This window comes from Rhodofomes roseus (assembly GCF_022264815.1).
Source record: "Rhodofomes roseus strain CIRM-BRFM 1785 chromosome Unknown C8Q71scaffold_17, whole genome shotgun sequence".
Lineage (NCBI taxonomy): Eukaryota > Fungi > Basidiomycota > Agaricomycetes > Polyporales > Fomitopsidaceae > Rhodofomes > Rhodofomes roseus.
The window spans coordinates 205,119-219,021 of NW_025952973.1; the positions used below are offsets into that span (position 1 = coordinate 205,119).

At 56.5% G+C, this 13,903-nt stretch overlaps 4 protein-coding genes across 4 annotated transcripts; 2 read left to right on the plus strand and 2 right to left on the minus strand.

Moving 5' to 3' along the window:
* Positions 1–118: 118 nt before the first annotated feature.
* Positions 119–3,349, plus strand: C8Q71DRAFT_849645 (FAD dependent oxidoreductase-domain-containing protein). Its single transcript, XM_047926710.1, has 6 exons — positions 119–560; positions 674–702; positions 762–1,008; positions 1,043–1,071; positions 1,289–2,150; positions 2,286–3,349. Exons 1-6 carry the CDS (start codon positions 451–453, stop codon positions 3,109–3,111), a joined length of 2,103 nt encoding a protein of 700 aa, XP_047776425.1. The 5' UTR covers positions 119–450; the 3' UTR covers positions 3,112–3,349.
* A 1,362-nt stretch (positions 3,350–4,711) lies between these two features.
* On the plus strand, positions 4,712–7,756 carry C8Q71DRAFT_859987 (uncharacterized protein; the record flags this gene model as incomplete). Its single annotated transcript, XM_047927729.1, has 4 exons — positions 4,712–4,975; positions 5,027–6,227; positions 6,285–6,610; positions 6,662–7,756. The coding sequence occupies 4 exons, from the start codon at positions 4,712–4,714 to the stop codon at positions 7,754–7,756; spliced, it is 2,886 nt and encodes a 961-aa protein (XP_047776426.1).
* Positions 7,757–8,319: 563 nt separating this feature from the next.
* On the minus strand, positions 8,320–12,101 carry C8Q71DRAFT_772167 (uncharacterized protein). The gene is made up of 17 exons (XM_047924397.1): positions 11,713–12,101; positions 11,602–11,667; positions 11,455–11,540; positions 11,311–11,400; positions 11,068–11,238; positions 10,967–11,020; positions 10,839–10,916; positions 10,770–10,785; positions 10,624–10,706; positions 10,535–10,574; positions 10,363–10,481; positions 10,056–10,313; positions 9,753–9,989; positions 9,026–9,706; positions 8,777–8,969; positions 8,616–8,715; positions 8,320–8,559 (listed from the first exon to the last, which is right to left on the minus strand). The coding sequence occupies exons 1-17, from the start codon at positions 11,981–11,983 to the stop codon at positions 8,442–8,444; spliced, it is 2,661 nt and encodes an 886-aa protein (XP_047776427.1). The 5' UTR covers positions 11,984–12,101; the 3' UTR covers positions 8,320–8,441.
* Positions 12,102–12,433: 332 nt separating this feature from the next.
* Positions 12,434–13,860, minus strand: C8Q71DRAFT_171239 (CAP domain-containing protein). Its single transcript, XM_047916741.1, has 3 exons — positions 13,652–13,860; positions 12,612–13,515; positions 12,434–12,547 (listed from the first exon to the last, which is right to left on the minus strand). Coding segments are annotated over exons 1-3 (924 nt in total). The 5' UTR covers positions 13,653–13,860; the 3' UTR covers positions 12,434–12,528.
* Between the last annotated feature and the right edge of the window lie 43 nt (positions 13,861–13,903).

The following is a 13,903-nucleotide window of genomic DNA, read 5'->3' on the forward strand; positions in this document are numbered from 1 at the left end:
GATGTAACAATTCCTGAATGAAGAGCAGCTTACAGCTTGTGAGACTTTTCCATCGACGATTCTTCCTCGCTGAACCGAGTGTACGCACGAAGTTCGTCTCTAGAATTCTGCCCGGCAACTTGAGACAGCCTACAGCCTATACGGGATGAGGATCTAGCTGCGACCTGGCTGCAGCTCGCCAGCCGCGCCGTGCACGCGACCACCGCTGGTGGGTGATGTCACTGCCCCCAAAGCGGGAGCGCGAGACGCGGAGAGTCACTGGCCGGTGACGTCACCGTGTCACTTGGCCCTCATATACGCAGCGCTGCCATCGATTCGACTCTTGCACACGCATTCTTCTCTTCACGTCCACTTTCTCTCAGTTCACGACCACCCAACAATCTCTCGACATCATGGTCCGACCCTTGACGAAGGTTGTCTTCCAGCCCGAACGCGAGTCGTCCAACGAGTATGTCATCGTGGTCAACCCCGAAGAGGTACGTTGCTTTGCGGTCAAGCAAAGTGCAAGTAGTGACGGGATGTTGTGCTTTGCAGTACCACAAGTGGAAAGAAGGAGGTACGTACTTCTCATACGTCTCCTGAAATGATAGGCTGACTCTAGAACGCCAGACACGTAAATGCAGTCTTCCCTCTGGTGCCTTTTGCCACATCTGACACCGACTCGTCTCTGTAGTACGATTCCGCTCGTGGACGTGGTAGATTGTATGCCGATCTAGTCCCTTGCTGTGTTCGTGTGCCAATCTGACGTGCTTCGTCGGCAGCCTTCCAGGTCCTCTGGTCGAACCAAGGGAACCAGGGCATCCTCTCCACGCCGTCACGACAGCAGCTCGAGAACGACTTTGGCACGCACGTAGACACGGACGTTGTCAAGCAGATCCTCGAGAAGGGCAAGGAGCAGACTGGGAAGGCCGTTGCGTCGGGCATGGTGGCGACGAACCAGTCGAAGGGCTCGTTCGCGGTCGACACGAAGGGCAAGTCGCTAAGCGGCGTGCAGTCTGGAGGCGGACGGTGATGATTGCACAAGCGGACATTTTCTTGGCAGTGTAAAGATACGCAGGCAGGACAAGCAATGTACGTTATCGCAGTGAACTGTAAGTGTGTGCAGTCGTCGAACGGCGTCGAGGCTCGCGAAGGAGTCTGGAAGGAGCAGCGGCTGAGCAGCCCGCAGAGTGTGACGCAGGCCCAGGCGGCGTTACGTCACGCTCTTTCTGGATTGGGAGCTTAAATAGTTTATCGCCTGCTCATCATGTCGCCCCGAGTCCCCCTGCCCGCCTGCCCTGCCCGCCAGCCTCCGGGAGTCTCTCGCACGTCCTTTCATTATCCTCCGCGACACCCCCGCTGACCCCCGACGCCATGCCCGACACCGTCGTCCTCGGTGGCGGCATCATCGGCCTTTCTACAGCCTACTATCTAGCCCAGCTCTCCCGTGAGAGCGGAACCGAACACACTATCCACATCGTAGAACCATGTCCGCAGCTTTTTTCCTCCGCGTCGGGCAAGGCAGGCGGCTTCCTCGCCAAGGACTGGTTTAACCCTACTATGGCGCCTCTTGGCGACCTCTCATTCCGGCTACACAGGGAGCTCGCGGAGAAGCACAACGGGCGGGCGAGATGGGGCTATTCACCGAGCATCTCGTACTCTCTTGACCGGAATGGGAGTGTCAAAGGGGATTCGGACGTCGAATCTGAGCGAGACTTAGACTCAGAGCCACCCTTGACCCCCAGGTCCGAACACCGCTCGGTCGAAGGCGAGCAGGAGGTGCGCGAAGAAGCGGGAAGCAATGGCTATACGGCGGGGCAGACCAATACCACCGAGGCTGTCCCGCGACACCACAGGAAGAAGAGTGCTGCGGGGGAAGACTGGATGGAGAGCGGCGAGAGTCGCCTGGCTGCCGCTGAACAGCGGATTGCGGAGGCTGTGGCAGCTTCAACCGCCGCCGCGGAGGCAGAGGAAGAGCGGCCTGTCGGCGCGGGCGCGGAAGAACAGGCAGCGGCCGAACTTGCGCAAGCAAATGCGGACGCGGAGATGGCGGCACTGGCAAAGGAGGACGCAGCGGCTGCCGACCTTGCTAAGCTTGATGAACCGTTCTGGCTGCGCACGAAGCCGCATACAGTGCAGGCCATTTCCGACAAGACTACGACTGCCCAATGGTGAGGATCTTCGTGTCGTGTGAACGCGGCCGCAATCGTCGCTCGCCAGATGGGGCACACTTCTGGCGCGCCCTCTCCCTCTCCCTTTTACATCGCCCGCGCTCACCGGCACTGACTCTGGGCGTTTCGGAACAGCAATCCACACCAGCTGTGCGAATTCCTGCTCGACTCGTGCCTCGCCATGGGCGTCCGCCTCCACCACCCCGCGCAAGCGACGCGTCTCTTCCACTCCGATGCCAAAGACCCGTCCTCCCAGACCATGCTTGAAATCACCTGCATCTCCAGGACCAGCGTGGGGCGCACGATCCGCACGGGCTGCTACAACGTCGCGTGCGACAGCCTCGTCATCGCCGCGGGGTGCTGGACGCCCGACGCGTTCAGCGCATTTTTCCCCAACGCGCCCCGCCGACCGCCAATCGACCGACACGCAGGGTTCAGCCTGCGCGTACATTCGCGGCACTGGAAACCCGCGCCCCCCTCAGCTGCGGAGCCGTACCCGGGGCCGTGCCACGCGATTTTCACGTCGGACCCGAGCGGGTTCAGCCCGGAGCTGTTCACGCGCGTGGGGAGCGAGCTCTGGATCGGCGGGCTGAACGACGCGGAGCTCGCGCTGCCCGCGGACCCGATGGACGCGCAGCCGGACCCCGAGGCGGTAGAGCGCATGCTTGCGGTCGGGCGCGAGCTCTGCGGGGAGGACATCGAGGTGATCGACTCGGGCGTGTGCTTCCGGCCGGTGACGCCGAGTAGGAAGCCGGTCATCTCGCGGGTGGGCGAGGAGAGGCTTGGGGGCGGCGTCGTACCGCGCGCGCGGCCGGGCGCGGACGTGCCTGGAGGGGTGTACGTCGCGGCGGGGCATGGGCCGTGGGGGATTAGTATGTCGTTGGGGACGGGCTTGGTGGTGTCGGAGATGATCCTTGGGCGGGAGACGAGCGCGGATGTGAAGACTCTGGGGAAATGGTAAGGCGGGGGCAACACTGTACGCCGACATCATTTTCGGAGAGAGGATTGACGACTCAAGACTACGCGCACACTGTCAATGCTATGTTACGACGCTACGGAGGAGGCGTTAGAAGCCCGCATGATGGCTCGGATGCGCCAGACTATGTAAAAGACATTTTGCCCGATGATGTAGAAAACAATCTGTGTGTATTATTACTTATGCCTTCCATTATACATCGCTGGCTTCATTGCATCGATTGAACCAGAGATGATGTGCAATTCGTCAGAGGAGGCTTCGTAGCGCGTCCGACCATTGCAATGGCCGCACTGTCGACTCACGGTCGCCGATGACTACAGACTGTCGATTGTTGATACTTTATAGAACCTCAGCGATGCCGGGTGACCGGTGTGGTTCCTGTGGGCGCCGTGCTTCGTGAAATCGATGACATCCAGAGGCACTAGGTATTAAGGGATTATTCTCAATGTAAAGTATGTATGATACGATAGTCCGTCTTTTGACCTTCGCACCCTGAGGATACCGCGGACAAACCAGCTTTTTGAGACTGCAAACTCCTACGAAAATTGGTGATCCCTAGGAACCTTTTCTAAGAACGTTCGGGTTTCGAACATCCATGTGTGATTTTTCGAAGCCTTTTCTGAGTCCGTCAAATGTCAGAAAAGGTTGCCTGCGGGCTCACTGTTCGTAGCACGTTCGAAGTGCGAGTAAATAGCTGTTCTCTCCGTGAAGATGATGGCCGACGTGAATAATACTCAGCAATCTGGCAGGCGTCGATGTTCAAGTTGGGGTTCCGCCGCCGTGTGAAAGATATTCAGCTCCGGGAATTGGCACATTTGTGAACTTGCTCCACTCACCTGGCTCTCCAAGGGCCAGCGACTGGGTTCAGAAGATGAATGTGTTATTATATCCTACTGTGCTCGTCGAATTGACGGTACTCAGTGGCCAACGGAATTATCTCAAGGGACATACGGCCGCTTTGCTTACGACGGACGCTCTTCAACATGCCCTCCGAGGGCATAGCCTTCCGTTATCCGAGGAGACACGGGCGGATTGGCCCGAGCCAGCACATGCTCTGTGCTTCTTGCAACGACCGCTGAGCCAGAAAATACAAGGGCTGAACGAGGTACATACCATATCGGGCGGACAATGGCTACGGCATTGATGTGGGTGGTGAAACATCGTCCAAAAATGGCAGGTCCATCAACACGTGCATCGCGCGTTGGTGGCGAAGTCGGGCGCCTCCTGCTCGTCCTCTTGCTCGCTGACGCGACAGACCGTCACTGCTCGAGCCGTACAACGCGCCGATACAGCCGCATTGCCCTCTGTTGTTGCAGATAGTGCGGCGAAGGACAACTGTGCTGAGTACGCGCTGCAGGTAAGCATTACAGTGCTGGAATTTGGCGAAGTCGGACGCGCCGCTGACTTGCCACACTTCCCTGTGGCTAATCAGATAACGATTCCTCTTCGGGCGTGTTGCTTGTCCACAGAAACTGATATGTCTCGCCGCTCAAAAGCGTCGGTGATGCGGGGCCATCCCTCGCAACCCCTCTCTTCTTACCACGACTGTCCTCGAGCCGCCTGCTATACCGCTGATCAGACCGACATGGCCGACAAAGCCACGCCTCACAAGGGTCCCGTGCAAGTGGAACCCACGAACGCCGCGGACAAACGACAGCAGAGCGAGAGGGATGCAAAGGCATGGAAGAACGAGATCCGCGACCGCATCGTCGAGCCTACGGACGAGATAGACTTCTTCCTGGCAGAGTTCGTCCACTCTAAGAAACGAATGCCCGCTTGTCCCGACACTAAGTTCAATGGCGTTGTGCCGACCGGGAAAGGGAAGGAGCACGACATGTATGAGCCTCTGGTGAGTGTGCTTCGGTTGAATGCACTGCCCGCTATTCACACAGATCCGTAGATACAGGGCCTCACCAGTCTGGTCCAAAGGTTTCCCCTTAGAATCCGCCCGCAGTTTCTCAACCACGCCCACAATATCATGCGGTTTCCGTTTGCTCTGTGCGACGAGGAACAGCACGTTACGATGCCGGACATCATCGCGACCATCCCTGGACTCCCAATAATCCCTCCTTTGCATCGCTGGCGACACGTCGCCCTCGTTTTTGAGGCGAAGCCCCGAGCGGCGGACGACCCCATGTTGACGACCACGGACACGCACGAGGAAACTCTCATCCAGCTGGCGAAGAGCGCGCGCAACATCATGCTCGCTCAGGGCAGATTGTACGCTTTCGTTGTTGGCATCTATGGGCATCAGGCTCGCATATTCCGCTTCGACCACGCGGGCGCTGTGTGCTCTCCGCGTTTCGATTACGTGAAACGTCCCGACATCCTACACGAGTTCTTGTGGCGCTTTCTCAACCCCACAGAAAAGGACTGTGTTGTGGTCGGTGATGATCCGACATCTAGCCTCGGTACGCACAAGGATCGTGCGCTAGTCCAGGAATGGGCGAGCGAATATGACCCTTCCTATACGTACACCGCGGAGAACAGAAAGGCCGTACGTCGATTTGTTGTTACGAACGACCAGAAGAACAAGACGCAGTATCTGGCGTACAAGCTCATCTCCGTTAACCCTCGGCTGTTTTCGCGCGCGACGACGATCTGGGAGGCTTTCGAGCTCGACGAGGATGGCGAAGCGACGGGCAAGCGTGTCATCATCAAGGAGGCCTGGCGGCAGTTTGTACGTCCGTCAGAGATAGGCTTCTACCGGGCCATGCAAGAGGTCGTAGAGAAGGCAGAGGAGGGCGCAGCGTTGTCTCTGCGCGGTATTGCCGAGTTCGAGTACGGCGACGACCTCGGCTTGCGCGAGGCAAGAGACCTTGATGATCTAGCACGCCTTGAAGACCCTGACGCCAGCTACGACGGTGCTGACGCCGGCGTGCAGTCTGAAGAGCCGAATGACCCGGATACATTCCCCCGGTTAAGGCTCCCCTACCAGCGCGTGTTCGGGCATCGCACTGTTACCGCCCGCTGCAGAGATGCGGTGCACGAGGACCACGAGCGCGGTCATATGCGCCTGGTTTTGAAGTCGATTGGTACACCGATCACGGAGTTCGAGTCGACCTATGAGCTGATACGCGCTATGTGTGACGCCATTGAAGGTGCGCCGCCTACCTGCTTGATGAGTATATATGCACGATTGACACCTTCTCTGGCAGGTCACAGGCAGGCATACATGGCCGGAATTGTTCATCGAGACATCAGCAAAGGCAACGTGATGATTGCAAGAAGGGATGGCGATCCGTCTACTGGCTTTGTTCACGACTTCGACTATGCGTCCAGTTGGAAGCGCTTCTTGGTAAGCGAGGGAAAGCCTGTGGATTTGGAGAGTTGGATACAGTACGCCCGCGACCAATATGCACCTATGCGGACACGCATCCTAGAGAACATGATGCGAATGTTGGCGGCCCGTGAAGCAGAGGGGGGCAACAAGGGGAAGGCCGCAACGGTAGAGGACCCAAAGGCACAGAATAAGCAACGCACGGTAATGAACACCATTTGGTTTACACGACTGATTGCTTACGCATGACGATAGGGGACGTTGCACTTTATGTCCGTCGAGGTTCTCTCCGGGTCTGTTACGCATGAAGCTCGACATGACCTGGAATCGTTTTATTGGCTACTCGTATGGATAGTCCTTCGGCACACTGCATTCATTCACGAGGACGAAGACGGGGCCTGGCACGGGCTATTCGTTGCTGATACTATCAAGAAATGCCGAGAGGCCAAGGAGTCGTGGTTGAAATTGGACTATCCTCCTGTCTTGATCATGCGGAACGCGCCGCTCACTGGCCTTCTGGAGGATTTCCGACAGCTCTGCCGCACGAACTTTGACAACGCGGAGTTGAAAACCAAGTGCATGACGCATGAGGACGTCTTGAAGATCTTCAACAAAGCTCTGGAAAACCGCGACCTGTGGCCCCAGGGCGACAGTGCAAAGCCCTGGACTCTACCGAAAAGTGACAGGTCGGATCCGGGCCTGAACGAGCCCTCAGGTCAATCTCGGACCAAAGGCACCATGACCTACAGCTCGCAGGCAGCATTGCGCAGTGCGTCTCTTCCGGGTAGCCGGCGTCAGCCAAAGCGTCCTATACGTCCGCCGCCCGCCGCAGATGCACCTGACGAAGAGCAGACCGACACGGATACCGATGTGGAGGATCAAGCAGGTCCCAGTAGGCGGATGGTGCGCGGTAGGCAGGCCCAACGACGGGTTGCCGTGCAGCACACCTCCATCGTGACATCTCAGGCCTCAGGAACCAACGAAGCGCCGCCGTCCAGTGGCAGCGACTCGCTCAAACAACATCCGTCCGGATACGCTCTGCGCTCGGCGAAGAGTGAGAAGGCGGATAAGTCGCAACCGTCGGCGAGGAGCAATTCTCACAAGCCCGGACTTCCCCCGCCTTCAAGAACCCGCTCTGCTGGTTCACAAAGCCAGTCTGCCAGACGCCTTGCTAGTAGGCACGACGCGGCGTCAAAGAGAGGGAGTAGTGCGACCAAGCGGGCTCGTACGCGCGGAGACGATGACGAGGTGGAGGATGACGCCGGTGCATCTCAGTCTTCGAAACGTCTGAGGACGCTCAGCCAGCCACGGACCGGCCAAAGCTTACGAAAGACTCGAGGCAGACGGTGACAACGTCGTTCCGTGGGGGTGCCTTGGTCAGTTTGGTCATTACCTTCGTGCTGGGCTCAAGGGATAATAGGTAGATCGATCCTCTCCCAGTTCCATAATGTCGTACATTTCTCTAGCTGTTATAGTATCCGTGTTTTATTCGTACGCTGGCGGCGCAGTGACTATCGTCAGCTTGGTTTCACCACCTGCAGAGGGAACTCGGTTCTCGCTGTCGCCTGCAGTGTGTTCGCTCGCGACGTCGACATCGACTTAACTTGCGAGACAGCCTTCGGCTCCCTGGCCTCCCGAATCGATCGCCGTCTTCGCCTTCTCCCTGTCTTGGAGAAGTTCGTCAGTGGTCCCAGCGTCTCATTAAGACATCGAGTTTGATGAACATAGCAGACGCTACCGCATCGACACCATGTTCTGCTCATCTACAGACAGCGCACCGGTGTTGTGGGTCGTGATCAATTGGGGGCGCGGTTGGGCAATTCTTGTCCCCCGCCCGACGCATTCGCACAGCAGGCACTATGCACACCATTGCACATCTCAAGATCATTTCCGGCAGTCATTTCCGCCGTTGATTTCACGATCGAACGCGCATGAGTCATTACACGAGCATTGGATATTATCCGTCATTAACCCTTGTTGGTCCTACAGAGATTGCACTTGTAGTGTTTCGCGGGAACAATGCACCACTTAATTTTTATAGAGAACAAGTCGCCCAATCTATAGCTCTCACTCGCGTAGTGATGTTTGCGCCGCGGCTACCGACCAAGCTAGACTCTGTTGAGCCGATCTCTGTCAGAGGCACAAGAGACGGCCTAGAAAAAGATATTTATGAGTGCGTGGTGCCATGCCAGAGGGTAAAGTCCGTCACCTTCCATGCGCACACTGGAAAGGAAGTGCAGTCTCGGCTAGCTGATGTACGAGGCGAGTGCACTGTGCATTTGTCAGGGCATCGTTGAACATGATAGCGCCTGAAAGAGATGTACACTCAGTCCGAATCACCTCACAAGGATATAACGTTTTGGCCCATACCTCGACAAGCTTTGGAGTTGACAAGTTCGTGCAGCTCGCGCGGACACCATCGCATCGCCTTCTGCCAGCCAACATTTCCGTGGCCGTCCTCTGTCGGGGGTTCTTCAGCAGGAGTTGACATCGGAGTGCCATCCGCTTCTAGCTTTGCTATGTAACCCTTGACGAGATCCCGCAGCTCATCATCAGCGAGCAACTGCCACGAAGTCGTCAGCTGTCCAGGATCAGGGAAGCCAACGGTGAACACTTCACCTTATCCCCAAGCAATTCCGGTACGGTAATCACGTTGACCTGCGAATAGCTGCTCCTACCAGTCACTTCATCCTCAGGATGATCTTGTTCGGTGCGTCCGGTGTTACTATCGTCGGCGTCCGAAAGGGTGATACCCCAACGTCGGAACGCAGCTCGGACCTCTTCGCTACGTATACGTTCGACTTCTTGTCGGGTGAGGAGGACAGTGATAGGAGGCTGCAGTAGGCGAGTGCGCACACCCACTGACTCGGACTGCGAACCGTCTAGATAATCTGCGTCCGTGGCAGACCGGTGTTGCAAGTACCCGAGACAGAGCTCCTGTAGGAAGTGCTCCACCCGGACTCGCTCATGCGCCGCATGTTGGTCGATGAGAACTAGCACCTTTCCTCTGCTGTTGCCTGACATTTGATTGGCCTCGTTTTCAGCATTGATCTCGGCGTCTGTCTGGAGCACGCAGGCGATGAACTTTCTGTCTACCTGTCCAAGTACTTCGGCATTCCAGAGATCGTCCCTGTCGAACCTTCCAGGCCGACTTTGTGATGCATGCGGATGGGTAGTGTGCGAGAGACAATCATGCATCCGTCGCTTGCCTCCGTGCCAGTTCTGCACGTCTTCAACGAAGTTGGCCGATAGTAAGACGGCAGGTATACGCGGCTCCAGCATGGCGTAGGATTCATTCGTCTACGATCACGTCAGATGATATGTCATCGTCGAGAGGAGTTCCTACCTCGAGGGCGTTTCTTATCCAATCCGGCATTTCTGCCATGTTAGCCCTTGAACGACCGACCGTTCTAACGAGCCTTCTTCCTTGTGGTGCTTCGTCTGTTTCCTCCGCCATGCGAGCGTTCACAGGATATGAATTGCCAGTACGGTTGTCGACAATGAAAATTTCGCCAGTGGCAGGATCCGTCCACGTTGTCTCCAGACCCTCAGCGAACCCATCGGGCTCGGTAGTGCAACCATTCTACGGCGACGAATTCCGTGCAGATGAGTAGCCGCGACTGAGGTATATTGCATGGAATTTACTTACCGGCGGTTCTATGACAGGTGGTGATGCTACTGTGCGACGGGACCTATCGTTCTGGACGTCGATGTTCCCTGAAGTACTGGCAGTCATCATATTGTCATTTTCGTCGCGAGCACGCGCCACCCTCCTCTTCTTGAGTGCCGGACTGTTGGTCAAGAATCGGTCTTGGCTTGGCCTAGGAATTGTGGCATGGAGGAAACCATGTCGTACCAGGAAAGCCTCGACGACTGACGAGAGGAACGCAGCGGCGGCTTCAGGGCTCTACTTATGTTGTGTCAACATGCACAGGAACCCAAGGAGACAGACATACCTGTAGATGCACAGCTGCTTTGGCTGGCTCTAGGCAGTTGTCTACTTGTCTCGGAGGAACCGTCAGATTCAACACGTAGATGGGCTTCTTCTCAGGCTTGCGCGGCAGGCGCCGCGTACCTGTTCATCTGTTCATGTATATACAGGTGATTATAACGGCAGACCGCACTTACTAGGCCGCGGTTGACTCGTCTCTCCTTCCTCATCAAACGCCTGAGGCCGGTACGTCACAGTGTGTCTGACGTGTCCCAGTCGTACTTACATGTTTCGCGAATGAGCTTCTGGAGAATTGGGCCTCAATGACACGATGCAAGTCACAGTGCGACATCAGGTGCTTGTTAATATCTGTACCGCGCAAGAGGCGACTAATGTCATCGTGAGCGCGAGTACGTGCATAGAACCACTTACACAAGTACTGATGCGCCTGAGTCAGGTTCATGAGTATTCCGTTCTACTATTGCCGATTCCTGTTCTTACCTTGGAGGGCGAACCATCAAGGCTGAGAAAACCCTCCAGCCTGATGTCACCCATCTGTTCATTCACTTCTTCCACATGCTGCACAGCATATGGGATATAGGCGGCAATCGAATGTATGCATTGCTTACCTCTACCAATGCACGGCCGTACAGATGACGAAAGGCCGCCAGTGTTGAAGCCGTCTGAAGATTGTCAGGAAAAGCCGCATCGGGACGAAGGATAAGAGTACCTTCGGGACTGTCATCACCTTACCCGACCCACTGGTGCCGTTCCCGCTCTTGTGGACGTTCTCCACAGAGAAGGTGACGTTCGGGAACATCAGGGCAAATGGTTCAATATCCCGCCGGATATGTTCTAAGGTCCTGGCTGCAGACGGATGAGAGCGCCTACGGATTGGAAGCTGAGGCGAGCGCATACAGTCCATCGCTGAGCATCGAAACGAGGTAACATGGTGTCGAGACAGGCGACTCACGTTGTAGAACGCATCGCGCACTGAGACTACCGTGCCTGACGAGTCTCTGCGCCATCTCAGCGAAGGACCGTGATATAGTGTTGACCCTTCCTTCATGTGACTAGCTCAGCACCGTTCAAATACATCGCCGCAGATGTTAGATACCTTCAGGATAACAGACCAGCTCTCTCTGGACCGTGCTGTCCTGGAGGATATTTCCAGGAGAGATACATCGGCAGCAGACGCAAGAGCTGTTCACGTCAATAAGTGAAACATGGTCAAAACGCGCAGCTGAACAGTGAAGGTCCATACCTTCGCCTCTAAAACCAAAAGTGGACACCTCGTCCAAGGACGCAGGTGAGTAGGCCTTCGACGTACCTACATTGTCTCAGTAGGCGTCATGAATGAGCTGGCTTCACATACTATACCGCACGGCTTGACCACCACTTGCTAGCGCATCAAAGTCGTCCCTCCCGATACCACTTCCATCATCGCGGACCCAGCATGCCCAATCCTCACAATCTACCCCCACGTCAATGTGCAACGCACCTGCGTCAAGTGAGTTCTGGACAAGCTCAGAGATGATCTGAGGCAAAGACGTGAGGATCTGGGTCGACCGAATCTTTGACTGGGTGGAAGGTGGCAATTGCTGAAGCTGGCGAGAACCCTCAGGTGGTGAAGCAAGCGTATTCATGTTGCAACAGATTCGGGTATCGTTCGTAGACGTGGGGGTTATCAAGAGGGCATGGTTCGGATTTAAACGTCCAATAAGTGTCCCCGACGGAGGAGAGCGATCGTGGAGGTTATCCGCAAGTGCCACTCACACCCCGCGACACAGCTGCCATCACGTCCAGGGAGATTCGCGCTCCGATCCAGATGGGATCGCGCTACGCCACAGACGCGTCCTTCATTGCACGTGCCCGTGTGTAGTGCCAGTCGATCCTCGGATTAGTGCTCAGTGGCAAGTGCACAGATCATACACAAATCATGCAGCGTATATCTGCAATGAATACATTTATAGAGTACATCAAAATAACGGCGAGTTCTAACGACATCTCAGAGGCCATTCAGAGAGCAAGAGATACCCGTACTGCCTAGCCTCTTCCGAGGTGACGGGTCTGACTAGAGAAGAGCAAGGACAGGGGACCACAGACCAGAAACAGGGAGATCACAGTCGATTATGCAGCAAGTCGTCGACTTGCGGCGTAGAGAAAACAGACCTTCGCTGAACAGCCGTCATCATGCTTGCACGTTGAACCTGATGCGGAGCAGCCCGTGAGTATTCAAGCTGGCAAGCTGAAAGTACGTAAGGTGGGACTCACTGCGCCTGCCCGATAACATTGCCAGTCGGCGCATACGCACAAACATGGTACGTCGCCGGCTCGTCAAATATACCATCACACACCGTAGCCGCGCACCCCAGCTCCGTCGTATTCTTCCACACGACCTGCGTGAAGTGCGAGAACGTCGGGTTCTCCGGATCGTACGCGGACGCGTCACTCATGAACAGCGTCACCGCGGCCTTCGCGTCGAACGTGCCCGTGCCCGCTGCGAGGTTCGTGCCCACAGCACCGAGCGCGCCTGCGGGGTTCGCGAACAGGCAGCTGTCGGCGTAGCCCTGTGCAGCGGCCTGCAGGTCGGTTGACCACGTCAGGGCCGGCGCGTTGTATTCGGCGCGGTAGAAATTGTGTGTATCCAGGTAGCTTGTGATCTCCGACGGCCCGGTGGTTGCAGTCGGAGATGCAGCGGACGAGGAAGCCGTGGACGTTCCACTTGAGGAAAGGATGGTGCTCGACGTTGACGCGTTGCCTGACGACACAGACGAAGAAACCGCAATAGAAGATGTCGTAGACAATGACGCAACAGAACTTGAAGCTGTTGCGTTGCCTCCCGACGAAGACGTAACAGACAAGGAAGCCGAAGATGTAGGAGCCGAGGACGACGGATTGGTCGAATTGCCTACCGAAGATGTCACTGCGGCCGACGACGAGGCACCCGAGCCGGAACCCGATGCTGACGCAGAAGCAGATGACGAGGCGAGAGTTTCAGAGGAAGTCAGCCCGGCTGACGAGGAACCAAGTGACGTAGATGCCGACTCGGAAGTGGAAGTAGCGGGGGATGATGCAGAGGATGCAGCCGATGCTGATTGCGAGAGTGAGGTAGAGACAGCAGTAGACGATAGAGATCGCGAAGAAACAGAGGACGATGAGAGCGCAGTGCTCAACACTGAGGACGACGTCAACGACACAGACGATGATGTCAAAGAGGTAGCACCGGAATCAGTCACGGAAGGAGAGGACGAGGACGAGCCGGAGGGAAGGGATGTATCAGACGATGACAACGACGGAACGGAGCTCGCAACTTGCGACGACGGATCCGAAGTTACGGCAGCCGAGGTAGATAGCGCCGACGATGTGGCTGCGACGGATGAGCTTGACGGATCAGCTAAGCCTGTTGCTGTTGCGCTAGGCCCGATGGATTGGTTGGACGCTGCAGAGGCCGACGATTCCGCGTTGCTACCGGAGGACACTGAGGCCAAAGAGGAAGACGGTGCCTGTGCAAACGACGTCACGGATGACGACAAGGCTGCGGTGGTTGATTGAATGAGATGGGA